The following is a 22,223-nucleotide window of genomic DNA, read 5'->3' as shown; positions in this document are numbered from 1 at the left end:
CCTGATGTCTTACAGCTGCCAGCAGTTCCTTGGTAGGAATCTGTGCAAGCTACTCAGAGCTTTTTCTGGTTTCTGATCCCAAAAATGGAGTGACTCAGCTCAGATCTATCACTTTGCACCTTTATGTCACCCATGTGTCTTCTGTGCATCACTGCACTGGATGAGGCAAGCCCAGCAATCCCTGGTGATGGTGGGCAGCTGGCTCCCTTTCCGTGCTGCTTTCCAGCTTTAAAGGCCAGTCCTGGCTGAGCTGTGTGGCCTTTAAAGCTGGAAAGACGGAGGTGTTTGCCAGGCCAAAAGCACATCTGCTGCGATGACTCGTCTGAGACCGTGTGCCTCAGAGCAGAGGCTGGAGCTGTGCCTCACTGAGGCTCAGGATGCTGGGAGAGAGGTTTGGATGAGACATGGCCACATTTTCTCTTTGGAGAGTGGCTCTCCAGCAGTGGCCATGTGGAAGAGCAACTGGAGTGGTTCTTCTGGACTTCTTTGTCTTCCCTAGGTGTTTTCTCATGGTGCTCTCTGTGATGCAGCATCCAGCAGGGATGTGGTGGATCCTTTCCCCAGATGTGCTCTCTGGTTGGTGCACAATGTGCAGCAGTGAGGTGGACTCTGGGCACTGGTGGACTCCACCACTCGAGCCAGAGGTACCTTGGTTAGGTCCCTGCTGCAGCCACAGTTGCTCTCCCAAGTCACACACGGCATTGCAGGCATGTGGGAACCATGTCCACCGAGCCTGCTTGTGGGATTAGTCGAAATTAAAAGTTTCTCTGAGAGATCTGTGGCTGCAGGCAGCTCCCAGCTGCCGAAACTGGGGTTACATCCAGCTGTGAGCGCCTCTGCCAGCCGTGACAGACACCTTGGTCCTCCTCACCCAGGTGGCCAAACCCCTCCAAGCAGTATTTGGGGCTGGGCAGAGCAAGGGGCTCCTTGGGCCACATCCTGCCTGGGGAAGGAGCCCAGAGGAGTCAGGCTGTGATGAGTCCAGGGTTAAACCCAGCCCAGCTTCTGTTCGAGATTAAAACCCAGCAGGGATGAGACCAAACCAGGCGTTTTCCTCGGTGCTCCTCCTCCGAGCTGGCTCCCCGGGGATGGGAGGAGGCAGCCCAGGGCACAGGGAGGCATTGAGCCATGGCCTGCCTGGATGTTTTAGCAGGGTCAGTGCAAACATTTCAGCTGGGCCGTGCAGTCACTGCGTGGTTCAGATTGTTTGGGGCTCGCTTGGTTTCAGCATCGTTCAGCTACTTCAGCTAAGACATGTTTAAAACGATGTGGCAAAAACAGCGTTATCCCCACGCTGGATCGTGCTGGAGCTTGGCTCTGAGTCCTGGTCCTATCCCATTCCCATCTCCGAATCTGGGATGGGATCTCTCCACGCTATGACTCAAACTTCTCATGTCCTTTTCCCCTTCTGAATCCAGCTGTCAGGATGTGCTGGTGTCTCCCCCTCGCACACAGGAATGCAGAGCCGGCAATGGCAGCCTGTCCTCTGAGCAATCCCTTCTCCGGAGCCTCTGCCTCCTGTTTCCTGCTGGAGCCTCAGGTTTTGCCGAGGGATAAGCTGCCAAGATCCCTCCACACACCTCCAGCAGCAGCGTGGCATTGCCAGAGGCTGCCGTGGGCTTGGGGCAGCCCCTCCAGACCATGTCCCCCCCGGGATGTGGCAGGTCCCTGCGGCTGAGCAGGGCTCCCCTGGCCAGCTGGCTTGGCTGCCGGAGGTTCTTTGGACTAGCTGAAGGAATCTGCATTCCTGCCTCCCAGTTGTTTGCTCTTTAGGACGCTGCATAAAATTAACAAGTTGTAAAAGTTGATTGAAGGCGGCGGAGGGTGTGACAGCGATTTTCGGAGCTGCGGGAGAGCCGCGTGCGGAGCAGTGGGGCCAGCCTGGGGGCAGAGGCACAACCCCCCCGGCTCCAGGCGCTCCTCTGACCCAAAGTGAGACCGGGGCTGGTTTCTGGTGGTGTCACCCTGCCAGCATCAGGTGCAGGTGTCCCCTCAGGCACAGCGCTCACAGCTCTCGGAGTGAAGCCCTTCCCTCCCCTTAAATCTCCTGGAGGACACGTGGTGATGTGCTGTGGGAGTCCTCTGCCCTCCACAGCGCTCAGGGAAGCTTTTCCCTTCTGCCTGTTTTATCAGTGGTGGGAGATAGAGGGGATCAGCTTCATTAGGTCTGGGAAGCCCTGGATAACTGGGGAACTCGGCTCACTGCTGGCAGGAGGTGACACTCGTGAGATCCTGGTGGCACTGGCACTGCAGAGCGGCTTTGAAAACACAACAGCTGGTACAGCTAATGCGCAGCCCAGTGGGTCTCTACAGGCAGTTAGCGTGTGTTAATGTGCATCCCGCTGTGTCTTACTCAATGATCAGTATGTTAATGTGTGACCCATGAATTAGCAGTTGGCTAATGAGCCTCGGCAGTGTGGCCAAGCGGCTGCCAGCCCCCAGTGGGTGGCTGGTGCTGGAGCTGGTGGTGAGCCTGGCTGATAGAGCATGAGGTTGGAAACCTCTCCAATCTCCTCCAGCTCTGATGAGAACAGCCTGGCGATCGGGGCTGCTGCAGCCTAAGCCACCTCTGTCCCACGCCTGGTCCCCAGCCACGTGTCCCCGAGAGGCACCGCGGTGGCTCGGGGCTCGGCGGTGGCTCTGCGGAACTGAACCCGGGTCACGGACGGGGGCACCAGACCACTTCAGCAATTCTCGGTTTCGGTTTTCCTTTGAGAGCGGCTGCGTTCGTGTCAGGCCTATTTTCATACCCAGCAGTGACTCGAAGCCAGGCTTTCGGTTCCTGCTGTCGCCCTGCACAGTCAGAGAGGGAAGGGTGCTGGGGACGGGGTGTCTGCTGCCACATCACCAGATCCATCACCACCATGGAATTTCATACTCCCATTCCTTCAGGAAGGTTGGGCACAGCTCCTGGTGTGCTCACTGAGATCACCATGTGCACCAGCGAGTGCCCTTGCTGCCATCCCAGTTATCCCACTCTCATTTCCACCCCGAAACGGGAAGTTCCTGACCCAGGCGGGTTGCTCAGCCGCACACAAGGTCCCACTCTGCTGTTTGACAGAGACCTGGGTGCCAGTCACGGGTCACTTCTTTCCCAGCCTGGCTGCCGGCAGCCCGGGGCTCTGCTGTGTCCTCCCCAAGCAGGGCTGCACGTGACGGGGATGTGCGGAGCATTTGCTCCTTCCCTGTTTTTCATTCATGTGGGCTGGAAAAATGTGTTCATGAGATGAGTTGCTGTGGCATTATGTCATGGGCCTTTGGTTGGGCTCTTTCTCCCCAGCAGATGAGCTGGATTTAAGCATGTGCTGTGCTGGCTTGGCAGGAAATCTGGTGTTTCCTACTGGTTTCTTCTTCAGGGAGGGAGGAAGGAGTGATCCCACCTGCCCTTGTCCCCAGTCCCAGCCAGAGGTGAAGGGAGCTCTTCTGCATTTTGCCTGATCATTCCCCATCTAAGAGGCTCACACTGAAGGCTGTGTGCAGCGATGGCTGCACTGCAGCTGTGTCAGCACCCAGCCCCTCCTGCAGACCTCATGGATGTGGCTTTTATTTCTAGAGGTGTCATGAGAAATCCCTCAGGAATGGTGTCAGGATGGGGCACCCATCTCTGCCCCACCCTTACAGGCAGTTCTGCATCCCCTTCCCCACTGCTGCTGCTCTTGGCTACATCCTGGCATCCCCTGGTATGTGGCTGGTGGTGGCAAGCAGTCTGCTTGCCCAGCAGCCTGGGCACAATGGAACTGCAGATACCCAGACTGGAAAATCCCTGAGCAGAAGTTACCCTGTGTGAGTCAGGCTGGGCCTCTGTGGCATTAGCCCACGGAGCTGGGGGTGAAGCCAGCAGTGAGGTTTCCACCACTTCCTTCAGCTGCAGCCCAGAGCTCTCAGGAACTCTCAGGAGGGATGTTTCCCATGACAGCCATTCCCACTTTGCTCGTGTTCTCTTTCCTTTGGACTTTCCCCTGCACACAATCGTTCCTAAAGGAGAGCCAGGAAGATGGGAATGTTCCTGTGGTGACACTGGCAGGGATTGCTCCTGGCTGGATGTCACAAGCAGCAAACAGCTGTCCTGGGAAAGAGGGTCCCCAGCAGCTCCTGGAACTGCTGAGCTGGTGCCACCTTGTCCTTCGCTCACCTCTGTCCCACAGGACACATTTCCTAGGTGCAGAATCAGAGGTTATGAGTCTGTCACTCCTCAAAATACTAATTCCTGTGATCACCCTGCTCACACCCCCTCCCTGCAGCAGCAGCTGCCTCCGTGGGGTGGGCTGAGGAGGACAGGGCTTCTCCTCCCACTCCATGGAGGCCCAGGGCAACACAGGATTCCAGGGGAGCACCTCCAAACAGAGGCAACCCCGGCTGCTGGTGCACGAGGGTGCCTCGCTCCGGCAGCAGCCAGGGTGGGAGGTTGGAGGTCAGAGGAGGGTCAGGTTTTTGACACGCACTGCAGCGACACGGTGGTTAAAATTAGCCCGCAGAGAGGAAACTGGCAGCGCTGTGGAAGAGCAGAAGTTTCCTCTCACGGCAGCCCGGTGCAGCAGGGCCAGTGCTGCTGCCAGCCCTCACTCACCAGGGCACAGCCCCAGCCAGGGCACAGCCCAAGCCATGGTATTGGCATCACACTGTGGGTGTCCCTGCTTGAGTCTGGCCCTCTCCCCAGCTTCAGAATCCCAGTCCTGGGAGCCTGCAAGGACCCTTTTGGGATTGGGATCTCAGCCTGCTTTGGTCTACAAGCACACCAAACTCAGGGTGGTTTGGGGGAGCAGGAGGAACTTGGATGTCAATACGGATTTTGTGTCCTTAGCATGTAGCACTTCTAGTCTCATTTGCTGACTTTCTCCCTATAAATCTGCAGCTCCCTGGGGGTGACAGCGGTCAGCAGGAAGCACCAGGGGAGAGCTGTGCAGGTGCAGAGCCCTGCTGCAAGGGGATGAGGGCTGAGCCAAGGCCAGTCGTGGCGGAGGTGCCGGCAGAGGCTGTGCCGCACGGGACAGGGCTGTGGAGGCACCAGGCTCCTGTGCTCTGGAAACTCCATTTGAGAGCCTCATAAATTGGATAATTACCCAAGCTATTGAGTTTCCTTCAGGCCAGATCCGTCCCAGGCTCCCCAATGGGGCTCCCCAGTTGGTCTGTGAGGTGGGCCCGTGGGATGGGGTCGGGCTGGAGGTGAGGAGGGGCTCAGTTTTCTCAAATGCCCCCACCTTCTCACTCTCACACCTGCATCCCTCCACAGCTTTTGGGGGGGAAATCTGGCAGCAAAGCCAAAATGAAATAGAGGGATAGGCCACATCATTGATCTCTCATGGTTCAGCAGGACTTTCCCCCATTTGGTGGGGCTGGGGCAGGGGGCTGGCTATGTCGTGCCAGTCCTTCATCCAGGACAGGGCATGGATCAGAGCTGAGTGTCCTGACTTTGCTTGCCTCCTTTTCCCTGAGGACTACAAAGCAAGGCAAACCCCTTCCACCCGTGTTTAGAGCAGGGGCACCCTGCACATCCCTACAGTGCTGCCTGCATCCCGCTGGGCCTTCCATCCCAAACATTTCCCCCTGGTCGTTACTCATCCGCTCCCCTTTGCACTGACTTTGTTTTCCTTTCCCTCTCCCCAACCCCCTCGTCCTCACCCCGTAGGTTATTGCAGCCGACTGCAAGAGGGTCACAGTTCTGAAGTATTTCCTGGAAGCCCTTTGTGGACAAGAAGAGCCTTTGCTGGCATTCAAGGGTGGAAAATATGTGTCAGTGGCACCCGTCCCAGACGCCATGGGAAAGGAAATGGGAAGCCAAGAGGGAAAACAACTGGAAGATCAGGTACCGTGCGGGAAGAGCGCGCCTCGGTGAAGGAAGAATCACCCCTGTGGGGCCCAGCCTCTGCCTGCCCTGCAGCTCCCGCTATTTATAGCTGCCCTAGCTGCGTGTGCATTTTATGGGGGGAGGCGGGGGGGGGCAAATGGTGCGCAGCCCTCGTCTCCCGAGTGTGCTTCTCTCGTGCCCTTTCCTGCCAGCCCGGCCCGCCTGCCTCTATCTCGCGCGCCGCTATGAGTTCCAGATGCTGCTTTCTCCGTACCCAGAGCAGGGGGAGCTTTAATAACGCGCAGCGCCGCGGCCCCGGGAGAGGAGGTGGGCGAGGGGGTGTCAGGGTTCAGCTTGGGGATCAAGTTTATAGCCGTGGAGCTCGTTGTGGTGGAGGACTGAGCTGCAGCCTCCAGCACACGTACAGGAAGAGCTGACATTGGCGCCCCGTCCCTCCCCTGCCTCTCACATCCTGATGTGATTAAGGAATTCAACTCTTGTTTTTCTGCCCTTGCTTGTTCCTGTAGGCCTTGCTTCTCTCCAGGCTCCGTGTGTGTGTTTAAGGGCCCTGCCAGCCGCTCTGCAGGTTGACTCCTTTCTTCTGTTTAATCTTGCAGTTGGAAAGGCCACGGAAACAGGAGAGAGGAGCAGAGGCGTTGGGAACGGGAAGCTGGGTGGCCTGGTGCTGCCCAGGCTCACTCTGGCTCTCCTTCCTGTGCTGGGGCTGGGCACTCAGAGCCAGAGGGGTGTCACCCTGTGCAGGGACAGCTCCTTGTCTCTGTCCCATGGCTCCCTGTGCCCCAGGGAACTGAAAGTCAGAGGAGCCCAGAGCAATGCTGGAGTCAGCATTCTCCTTGTCCCAGCTGAGCAAATCCCCAGGCAGAAAGAGTTGTCTCTCTATAAGGTGGGAGACCTGGATCTTTGTCCTGTCCTGGAGAAGGTGCTGAAGATTTTCAAACTGAGATATGGGGGATCTTTGGGTTCTACCCAGGCTCATGACAGGGATGGTCCTGTTCTCCAGAAGACTCCTTTTGTTGGTTTACTGCCTCCTATTCCTGCTACGAACAAGCACTGTGAGAGGATAGCTCCCTCCTGCCCCATCCCCAGAGTCTCTGCTCAGCTGTGGAAATTTCTCCATGAGCTCATTGTGCAAGCCTGGAGCTTCCTTCTTGGGCGCTAATCTCAAGGAGTAGAGATTGCCATTGTGACCACCAGCACTCTGGACAAGCAGGTCCTGACCCACCAAGCAGATCTGCATCAGACAGAGGCTTTTCCCTGAGCCCTGCTGTGACATTCACCCTCTGGCAGGATCCCCCCATCCGCTGTGGTCCAGGCTGTCCCAGCAGAGGGAAGTGAGCCTGAGGGCTCCCATCTTCCTCGTTCCCATGGCCAGAAGTCACAAGGAGAGAAGGGAAGGTGGTTATGTGGCCAGGCGGGCGTGCAGTCGGGGTGAAATGATTGAGTGCACGACTGTGCAGCGCTGGGGTTGTTCTAAATTAAGACCCACGAGTCCCTTCTGCTGACACGTGTGGTGGCAGCCTGCACAGGGCAGGGAGTAGAGCCCTGCTCTTACCCTCTGTCTCCTGCAGCCCTCCAGGGGCTCAGAGCAGGTCTTTCTGGCCAGGTGCCATCTGGGAACTCTTCCCAGCCCCATCACAACCCTTGGATTTTGTGCAGAGAGGGGAGGATGGGTGATGGCATGGCTTGAGAAGGCCACCCATGATCACTAGGGCAGCTGGGTGAGGAAGGAACATCATGGCTTCTTCTGGGGTCTCCAGTTTAGGCAGTGCAGGTATATTGGGAAGGGTCTGCAGAACTGGTGGGGAGGAAGAAGATGGAGTATGGTTCACATGTGCTTGTGTGGGCAGGAGGTTGGAGAACCAGGGGCCCTTAAATTCAGCAAAAACAAGGTTCTGGACAGCAGGAGCATGGCAAAGGCTGACTAGAAGTAGGGTGGAAATGTTAACAGAGGAAGTCATTAACTGTTGAAATGAGTGACCTTGAGACACAGTGGATGCTCTGTCACGTGGAGCTTTAAAATCAAGATTTTGAGCATCTCCTTCTGAAACATCTGTTCCAGACCAGCTGGAAGTTTTGGGGTGGGTGCAGAAATCTCTCTGGCCTGCTCAGAGATCAGAATGGAGAAGGGCATCTGAGTTCATGGATCTGGGGTTCCTGTCAGGATGAGCAGCCTGTGTGCCCTGTGGGGTAAGGCAGCAGGGTTAGAGGAGCTTTGTACAGCCCTGGTGCAGGGAGGGAGGAAGAAGCAGCCTGAACAGGGATGTGCAGCCTAAACAGCCAGGCAAAGCAGAGAGACAGGGAAATACCATGATTTCACAGAACTGGAGGCTATAAAACATCAGTGACTCACCCAAGGCTGTGGGAAGAGTTTTCCAAGGTGAGGAAGAGGGTGTGATTTTAGAACAGAGCGTTAAGCTGGGCTGCCCCTGCCCTGCCTGGTCGCTGCCTTTCCTGCCCTCTTACCTCGTGTGTCACCTTGTCATTTCCTGAATGTTTACTATTTGGTTTCTTTTGGATCTTTAGAAATAGTCAGTCACCCATCAGAAAGGGATGATGGACCATGCCTGACAGGGATTTGTCTGCTGGAAAAATGAGAGCAGAATGAAAACAATCCCTGCCACCAGCATCCCTTACAATGACTGCCCTCCTGTTTTTCTCTCTTTCTGCATTTCCTGGGAGAAGGAGGATGATGTGAGGATCGAGGCTTATGAAGATGATTCTGAGACTGAAGGCAGTGGAGGAGAGATGGACATCAAGGAGCTCAGAGCCAAAAAGCAAGCCCTGGCCAGGAAAGTCGCTGAGCAGCAGCGCCGTCAAGACAAGATTCAGGTAGGATGGGCTGATCCCACCTCGCTGTGCCAGTGGTGCACAGCTGTTTTCCTACCATGTTTCCATGGCCTCTTGGGACATCCTGTAGCACCTTGACCTTCCTGGGTGTAATGCCATGTGCTGCCTCTGTGAAATCCAGCAGCAACTTAGCTTTGGCCCTTTGGAGGTCCAAATCCGTGTTGCTGTCCCCACCCTGGGTAAGATCTGCCTTCCCAGGCTTTGAAATGAATATTTTGGGAACTCCTGGGACCCTCCTGAAGGCAGACACAGCTTCCCTATGGAGCTGCCAGCACACCCAGGGGTGGCAGGGCAGTGCTTTAGCTGCTGGCTTTTGTGCCAGGCAGTGAGCTGTGCCCCAGGGCAGAGGCTCCTGTGCGTGTGCCAGTGAGCTGTGCCCCCACCCAGGGCAGAGGCTCCGTGACAGCGAGATTTGGTGAGAAATCAGCCTTCCTGTGCAGCAGGGCAGACAGGGAGAGGGTGGGACGTGAACGGCAGAGTTCATGCAGGAGCCAGCGGCGGAAAAATAGTCTGCGAACGGCTGCTGCAGCCAGAACGTTGCCATCGTTATGGGGACAAACAGACGGGATGCAGGTGATCCTGGCCTGGCCCTGCCCTGATGTGAGTGTGTTTCCCAGTGGGAGCTGGTGAAGTAAACTGGTTGGACTGGGAGCAGATGCCTGGCCATGCACCCTGTTGCTTTAAGAGCAATCTCACATGCATGGATGGCTGTTGGCTGCCTCCTCGCTCACAACCCCTCTTCCTCCAGCCCCGCAGCCCAGATGAGGATTTCTCAGCAGAGGAAAAATTCTCCCTGGCTCCCCTCCCCCTCACCTCCGCCCTCTCTAATGCCCAGGGCCCTTCACTTCCATAATTCTTCATTTTCCAGCCTTGAACGTAAGCCAGACACATCTGTCTGGCCATATGCGTGAACTCTGCAGTGTGTGCCGAGGTGGTTGTAAAACAGGGCTGCTGAAGGCCCTACTGGGAGAGCCTGCACATGTGTACCCTCGGGCTACTGGCGCCGGGCCCAGAACCACTGTGCTTCGCTTTTCCAAACCCACCCCAACCTTTGCAGATTTCGCCTTTTTTCTCTTTTTTTTTTTTTAACTTTTTTCTTTTGAATTCGGAGCAATTGGTATCGAGGCGAAGGTAGAAGTTAGTTGTGCCGGGAGGGAGGGGCCGCCCCCGCAAGCCGAGTCCATTATTGTTGGCAGGTACCTGGGTCACGTTAATTCGAGGAGGAAGAAAGCAGCAACCAAACGAGCGAGAGATTGGAGAGATGGGCTGTAAATTAAAGCGGCCTGAAGCCTTCCAGCCTCCCATGGCTGTTAAGCGGGAGGTGTAAGTAAATTCCCCACTTCCCACCGCCTTGTACAGACACAGCAAACAGGAACTGCACATGTTCGGGGAGGGCAGCGCGCGGCAGATCCCGGCGACCGGCGCAGCTGCAGCAGGGCCCCCCGGGATGGCCGCTGCCCATTCTGCAGGGAGAGTGGGGGCTGCCTGATGTTGTCAGGGGCTTTCTCCCCCCGGCCTGCTCCTCCCTTCCTCCCCGGCCGTGCTGGGGCCGATGCTTGCAGGCAGAGAGAGGTCAAAATGAGGGTGTGGGCAGCTTCAGGAGCTGCACAGCTGAGAGCTGAGGTGCAGTTGGAGTCTGAAGGCACGGGGTGGAGGAGTAGTCCTTGGGGTTTCGGGAAAGTCATCCAGGCCTGTAGCTGGCTGGGAATGGCCTGGAGCAGAGCATGTGTGCTTGCCCCAGTGCTCTCCCTGCCTGGGTACTGACCACGCAGCTGGAGGCGCAGAGGAGCTCGGGTGGAAAATGCTGCTGGGGGAGGCCAGGTTGGAGCCAGCTCAGCATCCACCCCCTCCACTTTCCCTCTTAACCTTGGCCTTTCTGCTCTTCTCAAGAGATTTAGTGTTTCATGGGATCTGGCGACCTTCTCCCTTCCCTGTTAGAGCCTCTCATTCACTGCCCACCTAGGGAGCATCACCTGCTCTCCAAGTCACCCTTGCGTTTTCCTGGGGACAAGCCACAGCTCCATCTGAGTCCAGCAGATGTGGTTCCTGTCCCAGCACACAGGATCTTCACACAGCAGTGGGGACTCCAGGTGCTGTGGCTGCCTCCCACAGACTTTGTGCTGGTGTGTGCAGGGACTCAGGGTGCAGGGCAGAGCCTTCATCTCTTGGCTGTGTGGTTTCTTTCTGTGCCCAAGTGTCACAGCCTCACCTGGGACTCACAGAGTTGTGCTTCTCAAGGGTGAAGTCACTGCCTTCCCCCAAGGAGGTTTTCCTGCCACTTCACTGCTCTCCTTCAGGCCCTGTCCTGGCTGGGTGTGTGCAGGATTGTGTCTTGAGCTGCTGAGGGAGCACAAGTCCTGGCAGGATAAATGGCCAACAGGGTGACCACCAGCTTTAGAGGGAGCTCAGCTCAGCTTCATTCCCCTACGCAAACACAGACCCCAAAACCATTACTCTGAAAGACAGACCAGAGCAGGGTGAGGTCTCCTGTGTCCCTGGGCAGCTCTAGATGTGAGGCAGCCCTTTGCTCCCTGGCTCCATTGCCAGCCTGCCACTTGCCCACCCTGGCACAGAGCTGGTGACAGCAGCAATGCATCAGGACAAGGTGAAAGACCAGGCACATCTCCGCATGCTGCTCAGGTATTTGTAGGGAGCAGAAGCCAGGCAGGAAGGTGGACAAGAAGAGGTGGCAGCGACGCTGCTGGGACAGGCAGCACTTTCAGCCAGGGCTGTCCCCAGCCCACAGCGTGTCCTGCTGCTTGGCCAGCCCTCGGTCCATGCTGTTCAGCGTCCCCTGTCCTTTGTGCCGCCGCTGCGCGCTGGGAGCGGTCGAGTTTCCTGACCGGTTGAAAACATCCCACCTGAAACATAACAGGCTCTTCCTCTGGATGCTGCTATTGTTTTGCTCAGCATTACAGAAGCAGCTCAACCGGGGCGGCCAATTATGACATGTCTTCCCAAAATAGCCTCTCTCCTGTCCCTTCTGAGCCCACGGAACGGCCGCCCCCTTTAAGATGCAGCCGCTCCTTTGTGGCGGCAGCGTGAGTAAGTGGCTAAATTTAGCCGTGTCCCATTCACGCTCTCCCTCCCCGCAGGAACAATGCACACGCGCCGCCTCAGCACCTGCCTGGCCTGGGAGAGGGTGCCTGCAGCCTGCGGAAGGCGCACACCCACCCACGGCGGCTCCACCACGGCGGCGGCCCCGGTGTGCTACCAGGCACGGGGCACGTTTACTCCCGAGGAAGACGAGCCTTGGGAGGAGGAAGCCCTCGAGCAGAGAGGCTTGGAGGAGGCATTGTTCTCGGCCCTGGAAAATCCGATCCCCGCGGAGCTCGCGGGGATGGAAGGGGCAGCGGCGCCGGCTTTCGCCGCGGTTGGGGAGCGGGTGGTGGCGGGAGAGAGGTGGTGGCAGGATGGTGGTGGCCCTTCCGCCCTGGCTGAGCGGCGTGACCCCGTGTGACCTGTCCCAAAGGCAGGCGGGCAGTTTTCTCTTCAGCCTCTCTGGCATCCTGGCACCACGGGCGGAGGAGCTCTGGGGTCTGTGTGCAGAGATCCAGGGTCTATGTGGAGCCCTGTTCTATTCTGTGCAGGTGGTGGAGACCCTCAGTTGGCTCCCCTGTCGCTCTGCACAAAGTCCTGACTTTTGGGGGACCTGTCCCCTGCCCACGCTGGAAGCCTTCCCCCGTGCATCGGCTTCCGGGGAATTCCCCAGGTGATCCCAGCTGATGGATGAGCTGGGAATTTGGGACTGTGTGCGCAGGAGTGTCTGATCTCAGTGCTGCCACCAGCTGGGGCAGCCTGGGGAGCCACCTCCGGCTCCAGCCTAGCTCCTGGGAGAAGCCCCCGTGGCCGGAGCAGCGGGATGGGCAGGGGGCTGCGGGTGGGAGCAGTGCTGACCCACAGTGTGTGGGTCCTGGAGGCGAGGAGGGTGGAGCTGGCAGCCCAGGAGAGGGCAGGGAGCCTCCGGCCTCAGAGGTTCCCTGCCACGTCCAGCACTGTAGGGTCACCCTGCCACTGAGTTGAGCCGAGCCGAGCCTATTTGTTTAACCCAAAGCCAAAATCCGGCTGTCCCAAAACACTCGGGCCAGGGCGAGGCTGTACCTCCGCTGTTCTGTCCACCCCGTGCTCCCCAGGGTCATTCCCAGACCCCACCTCCCAGCAGGACACACAGGCCACCATCTCCCTGTCCTCGTATCAGGGAAATTGAGGCACGGTGGGACCAGTAGCTCATTTCTGGCAGCACAGAAACCAGGTCCCCAACTTGGGCATCCCGATCCACACACCCCCACTCCCCTTCCTCCCCACAGGACCGTGCCCCGCGGACCGGCAGAAGGGTTAAGGCAGAACTGGCCTCCCCGGTTCTGCCGCACATGGGCTCCCTTTCATCTCTGGCGTGTGGCCATCCAGCGTCCGCATGAATCACAGGCCACTCCTCTCTCCCCCAAACCCCTTGGCCGGAGGCTTCTGCAGCCTTTTACTCACACAAACAAAAATAAATCTCGCTGCCGGCCTCTGAACTCTGCAAAGGCGAGTTTCCCTCTGGCTCCCCGAGCGGCCCGGAGCTGTGCGCGGGGACTTGGCACGCTCCCCGCCGACCTCGCTCTTTCACTCCCGGCGCATCCTGTGTCCTTCTCTCACCGGGCGGCCCGGCGAGCGGAATGGGACGTGACGGCCGGCACAGGCCTTGCTGGAGGCTGCCAGGAATCGGCTGGGTACGGCCAGCCCGGGCCGCAGGGGCAAATGCCACACACGAGGGTACTGCCCTCGCTGCTGTCACCCCTGTCACCCCGGCCAGAGGGGTAGGTGAGCATCCTGCTTGCGTTCCTGAGGTCACCTGCATGAGCCACAGGGCTGGGGTGCAGCCAGGGGTCTCCTCCTGCCACCAGCTCTTGGTCACAGAGGATTGTCACTGTTCAGTGGAGACTGCGTGGTTTCACCCCCACTTCCTGCAGCTTCAGGGCCATTGACCTCTTCGGCCACCACACAAGGGACTTGCTGCTCTCTGAGTCTCTGGGTTGGTTGGTGGGGCTCTTCTTCATCCCCTCATGGCAGGTGGAGAAGGGTCAGGTGCCTCCCAGGTCTGAGCATCTCCTACCACACCCCAAAACCTTGTGGAGACGCCCCACCTGCTGTTCTCCTCGTGGCAGGGTTGATTCTGGTTTGTTCCTGACTGTAGCTGTCACACAGCTGGTGCAGAGCACTGGCATGGGGACACTGGTGTGTCCCCTTTGTGATGGGGAGGACATGTCCTCACGCTGGCATGCAGCAGGCAGGACCTGGCACACTCCTTGCTCTGCCCATCATCCCTCAGGGTTTGTGGGAGCCACATCCCCAGAACCAGCACTGCCAGAAGGAGGGTGGGAGGCACGTGGTGAGGTTCTGGTTGCTGCCTTGCCTGGAGACACTTGTGGGAGGTGGCAGCATCAAGCCGCCTTGATTTAAAGCCAGATGACAACACTTGGAAATGAATTAAAAACCACTTCTTTCCATGGCCACTGCTGGCCCATGCAGCATGTTGTTCCAGGGCGCCTCCGAGGGTTTGGCATGACTGAGGGAGGGTTGGGATCCTCACCGTGGGTAGGGGGAGCTCCCCAAAACATTTCAGGACAGGGTCGGTGGTGACCATGTGTCCCCAGGGCACATCTGGTGGGTCCCAGCCTGCTCTCAGAAGGGTTTGCAGGGTGGATGTGTTCCACAGCAGCTCTGCTGTGCTCCATGGGTGACCGGTTCCTATTAGAGGCAACAAACATCAGCGAGTCCAGGGAAGCTATTTTTAAGCAGAGGAAGCACTAGAATAGCATCCTGAGTTTTTTAAGCCTGTGACTTACTAAAGAGCCCAAGTCCTTCGAGAGCCTCGAAAGTCATACGTGAGCTCTGGGGTCCCGTTTTGGCAACTGGTGTTGGCCTGAGGTCCAGGTGCAGCCCAGAGGGCAGACAGTGAGTCTCAGCAGACCCTCCCCCTGTGGGTGTGAGCACCTCTGGTCTCTGTGGATGTGAAGGGCTCAACCAAGGACAGTACTGTGAGTTTTCAGGGCTGGAACCCACCTGGTTTCCCAGCTGGATGGAGTGGGAAAAGGCAAGGCATGTGCAGGAGGTGGTAGGACAGTGAGGGAGCTACTCAGCCAAGGATCCCTACCCCACAGACCTCTGGCTGCCTGCTTGGGGTCTCTGTGTTAGGAGGCTGTTGGCAGGACTTCTGTGTCCCAAACTGGTTTGTTTTGTCTGTTGTCACCTTGCCCTGTTTCCATGTGAAGCCCCAGAACCCCTGTCCTCCCTGCCCCTTGGCACTGGTGCAGATGGTCCTGGCAACTGCCAGTCCCACAAATAGGACATTTCCCAAAATACTTCCATTTTCAAGGCTGGTCCCAGTTCTCCCAGAGCCTGGACAGGGCTGTGTTCCTAGGAGAGTGCTTTTTTAGAGGCTTTTGCCATCCTGCTCACGTGTCCTGTGGATCTGCAAGAGCTGGTGTTCAGGGTATGCAGGTGGGATGGATGCAGCCTCATCCCAGACTCCTTCACATGGATTTGTACATGCCAGCCAGGCTTATCTTCTGCTCTCAGGGTCCACAGGTCACAGGACTGACATCCTCCTTACTCACCATGTGTCCTTCCTTCTCCTCCAGGCTGTGCTGAAAGACCAGAGCCAAATGAGGCAGATGGAGCTGGAGATCAGACCTGTCTTTCTGGTCCCGGACACCAATGGTTTCATCGACCACCTCGGCAGTTTGGTCACGCTGCTGGACTGCAGGAAGTTCATCCTGGTGGTGCCCCTGATCGGTGAGTAGGGCTGTGGTGGGGGCTTCCCCTCTCCCCTAGTGTGGTCTGTCCCTGCAGTCTGGCTCCCTCTCTCCATGCCCCACGTGCCCACAGTGCCTGTGTGGTCTGGAGCTGGTCAGCTCATGCCGTGGGACTGGACTTCATCCTGCCCTGTCTCATCCCAGCCGTTGTTGGCATTCCTTCAGCCCCTGTCACTCTGCTCCCTTCCTGCCAGCCTTCTGCCCACAGCACTCAGCAAACCTCTCCCGGTGTATTTGGGTGTGCCAGGGGCCAGGAGAAAGCAGATGGGTGTTTAACAGGATTTGGAGGGAATCTCCAAGGGAGCGAGGAGGAGGAATTGTTAAACAATCAGAGCAGATAGCTTATCCCAGCTGAGCTGGGGCTTAGGCAGGCTGAGCAAATGGCCGGCCTGTGTCCCAGTGTCTTGGAGCTGCTCAAGCCCAGCCCTTCTTTTTATCCTTATAAAGCTCGCAGTAAAACAGCAAGCTGGTTCCCGTTATTGGTAAACACTCACCCTGGCAGATAACGGCTGTGCTGCTGGGTGGTCTCCCAGGGTGGCGGCAGTGTTTGGTCAGATGCCTTTGCTCTGTTTGATCCCTCTCCGGGCTGGAGGTGCTGTTCCACTGGCCAGTGGCACACCGGTGCTTGGCATGTCCCTGTGCCAGCCTGGCACTTGCAGGATCCCCGAGGGCAGCAGGAGAGGCTGGGGCAGGAGTGGGGCTGAGCCTTGCAGAGCCCACATGCCATCCACAGCCCCGGGAGGACAGGGAACAGCCGTGTCCCCTGGGCATCGCCGGTGTCCAGGCAGGGAGGTGGCACAGGTGCACCCCGTGTCATGCAAGGGGGCTGTTCTCCAAGCCACTGTGGGGGTTCCTTCCCAGCTCCTGGTGTCCAGCAGACAGCTCTGCCTGTCCCAGAGCCAACATCCAGCTGCTGCCCTTCCCCTCAGGGGGAGCGGTGTAGCTCAGGAGGGATTCCTGAGGCTGGGGATGGCACCCCTGGGTGGGGAGAGCAGGGCTGGATGCCTGCCCAGCTCAGCACGGGAGCTGCCAAGTTGCTCCATGGCTTGGCACTGCGGAAGCCGAGGGAAGGCAGTGAGCAGCACCAGCAGAGCCTGGGAAGCCCTGAGGGCTGTGGAGCATGTTAACACCTGGGAGAGCTGGGACCTGCCCTAGGGCCATGGCTTTGCCTCCTGGTGCACTCCAGTGGTTGCTGTGAGGCTTCTCCATCAAAACCCAGCCAGGGACAGCAGGAGAGCTGAAAACTCTGGTCCTGCCCCTGTCTGAGATGCTGCTGCCTTCAACCTGCAAAAGGAGCCTGGCCTGCCCTGCCACAGGCAGGATTGAGCACCTTCAGTGCCCTGCTGTCCTGCTGCCTTGTCATAAGGGGACAAAGTAACTCATCTCCCACGAGCCTCCCAAAAGCACCCCAAAGCCAAAGACTCCCTGTCCACACCACGTGTTGGTCACATTCCCCCTCATCCCCCAGAATAGCCATCAGTGTGGGCAGGAGGAAGCCATCCATCTCCTGGGCCTGTGGCTGCTGGGGACAGAGGCCTTGGTGCCATGGCCAGCCTGGAGGGAGGCACAGTGCCCTTCCCCCGGCACTGCTCCCTGCTCTTCCCGGGGATGCAGCAAGGGGTTAAGCGCTTGGCTTCTCGTTGGGTTTGTTTCTCTTGCTCTTTAACCTGCTCCGTGCTCCTTGAGCCTGACCCCACCATGGAGAAGCCAGGCCTGGTGCAGAAGCACAAACAAGCCTCCCCTTTGAAGCCTGTTTAGCTTGGAAGCAGGAAGGCGGATTTCGGGAGGGAATACCAGCTTTTCCTGTTTGATGTTCCGTTCTTGCACGGCTCCCCCCACCCCGGGCCCAGCCGTGCATTGTGTGGAAATGGCAGCATCAGGTCGGTAGCAAGAAGAGTCTCCAGCCAGGGAAGAGCAAAGCAACTCCATGCAGATTTAATTGGAATACCCAGACAGTGAGTGCCAGTCTCACCATGGAACAGAGCGATCACGCAGGCTCCCCGGGCAGTGATTCACAGCACTGGGGAGAGGCCTCAGACCCCGAGCTCTCTCCCCGAACCCCCCAAGGAATGCATAGTTCCCACTTGAACTCAGGACTTGGCTCCAAGCTCGGAAACAATCTTCAGAAATGAAGCCATGGCTAAAACACACACACACACACACACAGAGTGCGCGGAGGCTCCCTCATGCACACGTGCACACCAGCTCTGCCGCGCGCACGGCTCTGTGCACACGCAGCCCCGCCAGGGGACACTTGTTTGCACATCTGGATGCACACTGGTGTGCCCAGCCCCGCTGCCAGCTGTGAGGCTGGGCCTGCAAGGGTGTGGCCAGATGTGCACAGGAGCGTCGTCGCTCACACATGCAGAGTGGCTTTTCCAGCACCCCCAGCCACCCGAGGGTTGGTCCCTCCTGGAGCTCTGGGGTCCCTTGGGCTCGTGGGGCTGAAGCAGCTGGAGTTCCCAACCACTTGGCAGCAGTACAAGAGGTTCCAGTCAAGGTGAACAGGCTGGGAATCCACCTGGATTCCAAGCTCATCTTGAGGCGGGACAGATGTGCAGAGCCAGATGGGTGAGGTGTTGAAAGGAGTGTGTTCCCTGCCAGGAGCACGGGGCGGTGGCTTCAGGTGGGAAAACAGGCCAGGGATTTGTGTGGGGGGAAGTAGTGCCAGGGTGGGAACTGCCTGCTTCCTGTTCCCATGTGCAGCCCTGCAGTCAGACAGCACAGAGCCAGGCAGTGCCACACGGGCAGGAGGCACAGTGCCACCGCTGTGCTGGGAGATAGAGGAGCAGGATGCAGGAGTTCAGGGTTTCCTGACCCCCCCCGGGCACGGACGTGCTGTTGGTCACGATGCAGGAATGCAGGGTGGGGGGCACAGAGATGCTCCCCAGTGTTTGGCAGAGCAGAACCAGTTGCCCTCACCAGTTAGGCTGTGGGGGTGAGGTGCCTGAGCTCTCGGGGCCGAGCCAGGTGACCCACGGAGGTGGAAGGCAGCAAAGCTTTTCCAGAGCTGCAGCCAAGTCCAGGAGCACAGGGACACTGCGGCAGCTGAACCCAGATTTCCTGAGCCAGCTCCCAGTGCCCCGGCCCTGAGGCCTTGGCAACTTGTGTGCTCCAGCAGCAGGTCACGGGAGCACCTTGTCCCATAGTAACTGTACCTCCTCTTCCTGTTTGAAGTGATAAACGAGCTGGATGGCCTGGCCAAGGGCCCAGAGATGGAGCACCGGGCTGCAGGCTATGCCCGCCAAGTGCAGGAGAGAGCCAGGAAGTCCATCGAGTTCCTGGAGGAGAGATTCGAGAGCCGGGACAACTGTTTGAGGGCTCTGACCAGCCGAGGCAACGAGCTGGAGTCCATCTCCTTCCGCAGTGAAGACACCACTGGCCAGCAGGTAAGAGCATCCTGGACACTGAGGGTTTGGAGCATTTTGCCACCACCTCCTTGGGGAAAACCAGGGACCCTGAGGTGCATGAGCTCTGGGAAGTGGGTGGCTCTGTCCCCCCACGTGGAGCAGGGTGCAAAGTTCTCCCTGCCAAGGGTAACCTTGCTCTTTCTTTTTCAGGGAAACAATGACGACCTGATTCTGTCCTGCTGCCTCCACTATTGCAATGACAAGGCCAAGGATTTCATGCCCTCCAACAAAGGTGGGACATCCTCACATCCTCTTTGTCCCTTCTCTGTTGCATTCCACAGGCTCCTCCCGTTTCTCTTTCATGGCCCTTGGATCTGTTCCCTCCCGCATTTTTCCTCTTTCAACACCAAGGTGCCACCTCCTGCCTCCGGTCTGCCCCAGGCTGTGACCCAGGTGACATTGCCAAATGTCACCTCACAGCACCTTGGGGATGCCCCAGCCTCTGACAAACCCACCATAAACACCCACAGAGCCATTTTTGTGGTGACAAAGGGCCAGAAAATGCCTCCTCCCCACAACCCCTGATGCCTTCTGTCCAGGATTCTTTTTCCACTGGATTCCTGGTTGGCATCAGCCGTGTGTTCTGGGACCAGACAGCCCCCAGGCTGTTGCCAGGGCGGCAGGGATGGGAATCGCATCAGCAGCTGCCCAAGAAATCAACCCGCATTTGTCAGCACGAATTCTTAGCAGCTTAACTTGTCAGATTCACAGAGAAACCGTCACCAAATGTTTATGTGCAAATGATGCTGAATTTTGAAATCATGTGGATTATGGGGAATGGGGCCTGACAAGCTGACAGCCTCTGGTTTGTAACAAGGAGGCACGTCACCAGCGCGGAGCAGAGGATGTTTATTGTTACACATTTCTTAAAGTGTCCGCGCAAAACCTCCCTGTCCCACTTGAGGCAGCTCTCAATCCCTGTCCTGTCTTCCTACTGAGCCCCAAATCCCCTTCCTTCCAGCACAGGCCAGCCAGGCTCTCGCCCTCCATCCCCAGCCTCAACACCATGACCGTAGCCCGCGTTCCTGGCCACCCTCCCCTTCCCCTCGTCCTGCCGCTCCCTGCGCAGCCAATCTGGGCCCATGTTGGGCTCCCATAAACTCTGTTTTTTCCATTCCCGTCCTGGCTCGGAGGCACTGTGTTTCCTGTGCTCATAGGAACAGTACTCTGGTCACAGGACCCAGCTGCTTACACATACCCCATATGCTTCCCCTGCCTCTCACACACGTAAGCGTGGCTCCCACATCCCAGCCCGGCGCGTTGCGTGCGGGGCAGCTCATCCATCTGGGGGCAAGATCCCTTCGGTTGTTCCTCAGGCATCAACTCTGTGTCTCTCTGAGCCACAGCCAGAAACGCCTCAGTGTCAGTGGCGACTCCAAAAAAGCTCTACGAAAAATGAGGGGTGGCTTTAGATCTTATAATGAGATCAACAGAATAATAGCACCAGCTTCCTGCTGGAGCCAGGGTCGCGGGCTGTCTTCCTGGCCTGGGTCAGGCAGGGACCTCCTCTTCCCAGCCTGTGGCCAGTCCACCACCCCATGTGGGCAGTGGGCAGGGATCACAAATCATCCCTGGGCAGCAAAGAATGGAGAGCAGCCAGCCTTTGGGATGCAGGGCTATCTGTAAGACCCACCAGGAAGCCTCAGCAAGGAGCTGGGAGCAAGGAGGGTGGGGGAAACACACCGTGGGAATGGTTGCAAGGCCTGGGGCAGCTCTGAGCCTCGCTGTGCTCACTCTGTGTGTGTCTCATTGCAGACGATCCCATCCGTTTGCTCAGGGAAGTGGTTTTGCTGACGGACGACCGGAACCTGCGAGTCAAAGCGCTGACCCGCAACGTGCCGGTGCGGGACATCCCCACCTTCCTCAAGTGGGCCCAGGAGGGCTGAGGGGGCCCAGCGGGGCCCAGAGCCCCTGAGCGAGTCACGCAGCCCCTTACGGTGGGAGTTGGGCTCCAGCGGCCGCCTCGCCGCGCCGCCACCGCCGCCAGCCCACCACGAACAATAAACGCCACGTCTTCAACCCACCCCAGAATGGCCGTGCTGCGAAGGGCCCCCCGAGGGCAGACCAGCTGGGAAGGTCATTGCTGTGGATGGTTCACGTGGAGGCTGGGCCGTTGAGGGTCCCGCCAGCCTTTGGGCAGTGCCAGCGCGGAGCTGGAGAGTCCCGCTGGCAAGGGAAGCTTTGGGTGAGCCCTGTGGTGGATCACCAGCCTTTTGCTTGGTTTGCTTGGGTGCAGAGAGCTCGAGTCACACGTTGGTGGCTCTTTGGGTTTGTAGGCTGCGTAGGGCAGAGACTGGGGACACGCCGGCACAGACTTTGGGATTGCTTAGTCCAGCCTGTACCCCCTGGAGAGGCCATGGACTTCAAGGGCAGGTTTCCCCCTGCCCCAACCTGTTTGTCCTGTGTGGCCAGACAGCCCCAGGTCCCTGTCCCCTTCCCCACCGTGTGCTGCCCCAAGCAGGGGTGCTGCTTGTCCTTTCCCTGGTGAGGGATTTGCTTGTTTTGTTTTTTCAGCGTAGGTTAGTTTTCAGGTGTGTGCCCTGCCTGCTTTGCTGGGGGAGGCTTTGAACACCCCCACAGCTGCTTTGTCCTGATCCCCTGCCCATCCCAGCCATTACTTGCCCCTTGCCTTCTCCTCCAAACCCTTTAGTGCCATCCTGCTACCTTTAGGCACACTTTTGACCTAAGACTCAGTGTGAGGCTAACAAAATTCTCCAAGGACCCCAGGACCAGCTGTCCCATGGGTACTGTGTGTCCCCACATTGCCACAGGCCCCTCTTCCATGTGGGATCTGGCTCATGCCTATGGCTGCAGAGTCAGAGAGAGCCACAGCTCAGCCCCCCTATTTACCTAGCTGAGAGGGTCCCCTCCCAAGCTGCTCCATGGATGAAGCCATCGGCTCATCCCTGGGTCATTCCATGCTGGGATTTGGGGTTGGGGTGCTGTTAAGCCTTCCACACCCCACATTGTCCCATCACCAAGTGTCCCATCCCCAGTGACACACCAGATACAGAAGCTAAGAGGGAGCATTAACCCCTGAACTGGAGCCCCTGGAGCTCTGTCAAGTCCCAGTCCCCTGAGCCGAGGGTGGGAGCAACCCCGAGGCCACCCCTGGTCCCCGCTGGGGCGCCGCGGCCGTGGGAGGGAAGTGTCAGAGGTGGCGGAGGAAGCAGCAGGACAGAGCCCAGCGTTGGCCTTTCCTGTGTGGGTGGCTTGGTGTCTGCACCAGGAAGCACAGTTACCCCTGTGCCAGCTGCCCAGCCCCACGGCCAGGGCCAGCAGCAGGGTCAGAGCCTGGGCAGCACGATGGACACAGAAGGTTGTGCTGGATGACCTGTGCCAGAGCAGTGCCCAGCCTGGCAT

General features: G+C 58.3%; 1 protein-coding gene across 5 annotated transcripts in view; it reads left to right on the top strand.

Moving 5' to 3' along the window:
• SMG6 (SMG6 nonsense mediated mRNA decay factor) overlaps positions 1-20,883 on the top strand; it is a 103,173-nt gene extending 82,290 nt beyond the window's left edge. For 2 of the 5 annotated variants that reach the window (XM_085078231.1, XM_085078233.1), the window contains exons 14-19: positions 5,627-5,803; positions 8,486-8,635; positions 15,277-15,430; positions 18,628-18,839; positions 19,011-19,092; positions 20,616-20,883. In XM_085078231.1, the coding sequence (XP_084934357.1) occupies positions 5,627-5,803; positions 8,486-8,635; positions 15,277-15,430; positions 18,628-18,839; positions 19,011-19,092; positions 20,616-20,746 (906 nt within the window). In that variant the 3' untranslated portion in view covers positions 20,747-20,883. Of the gene's footprint in view, positions 1-5,626; positions 5,804-8,485; positions 8,636-9,849; positions 9,977-15,276; positions 15,431-18,627; positions 18,840-19,010; positions 19,093-20,615 lie in introns of those variants that run through there. The other 3 variants (XM_085078232.1, XM_085078234.1, XR_014855713.1) reach the window with 3 other exon arrangements.
• Positions 20,884-22,223: the final 1,340 nt, after the last annotated feature.

Source organism: Lichenostomus cassidix, chromosome 19 (assembly GCF_008360975.1).
Source record: "Lichenostomus cassidix isolate B80296 chromosome 19, HeHo_3.0, whole genome shotgun sequence".
NCBI lineage: Eukaryota > Metazoa > Chordata > Aves > Passeriformes > Meliphagidae > Lichenostomus > Lichenostomus cassidix.
Note: the sequence above shows the minus strand (reverse complement) of the source record. Positions and strands in the feature narration are given on the sequence as shown.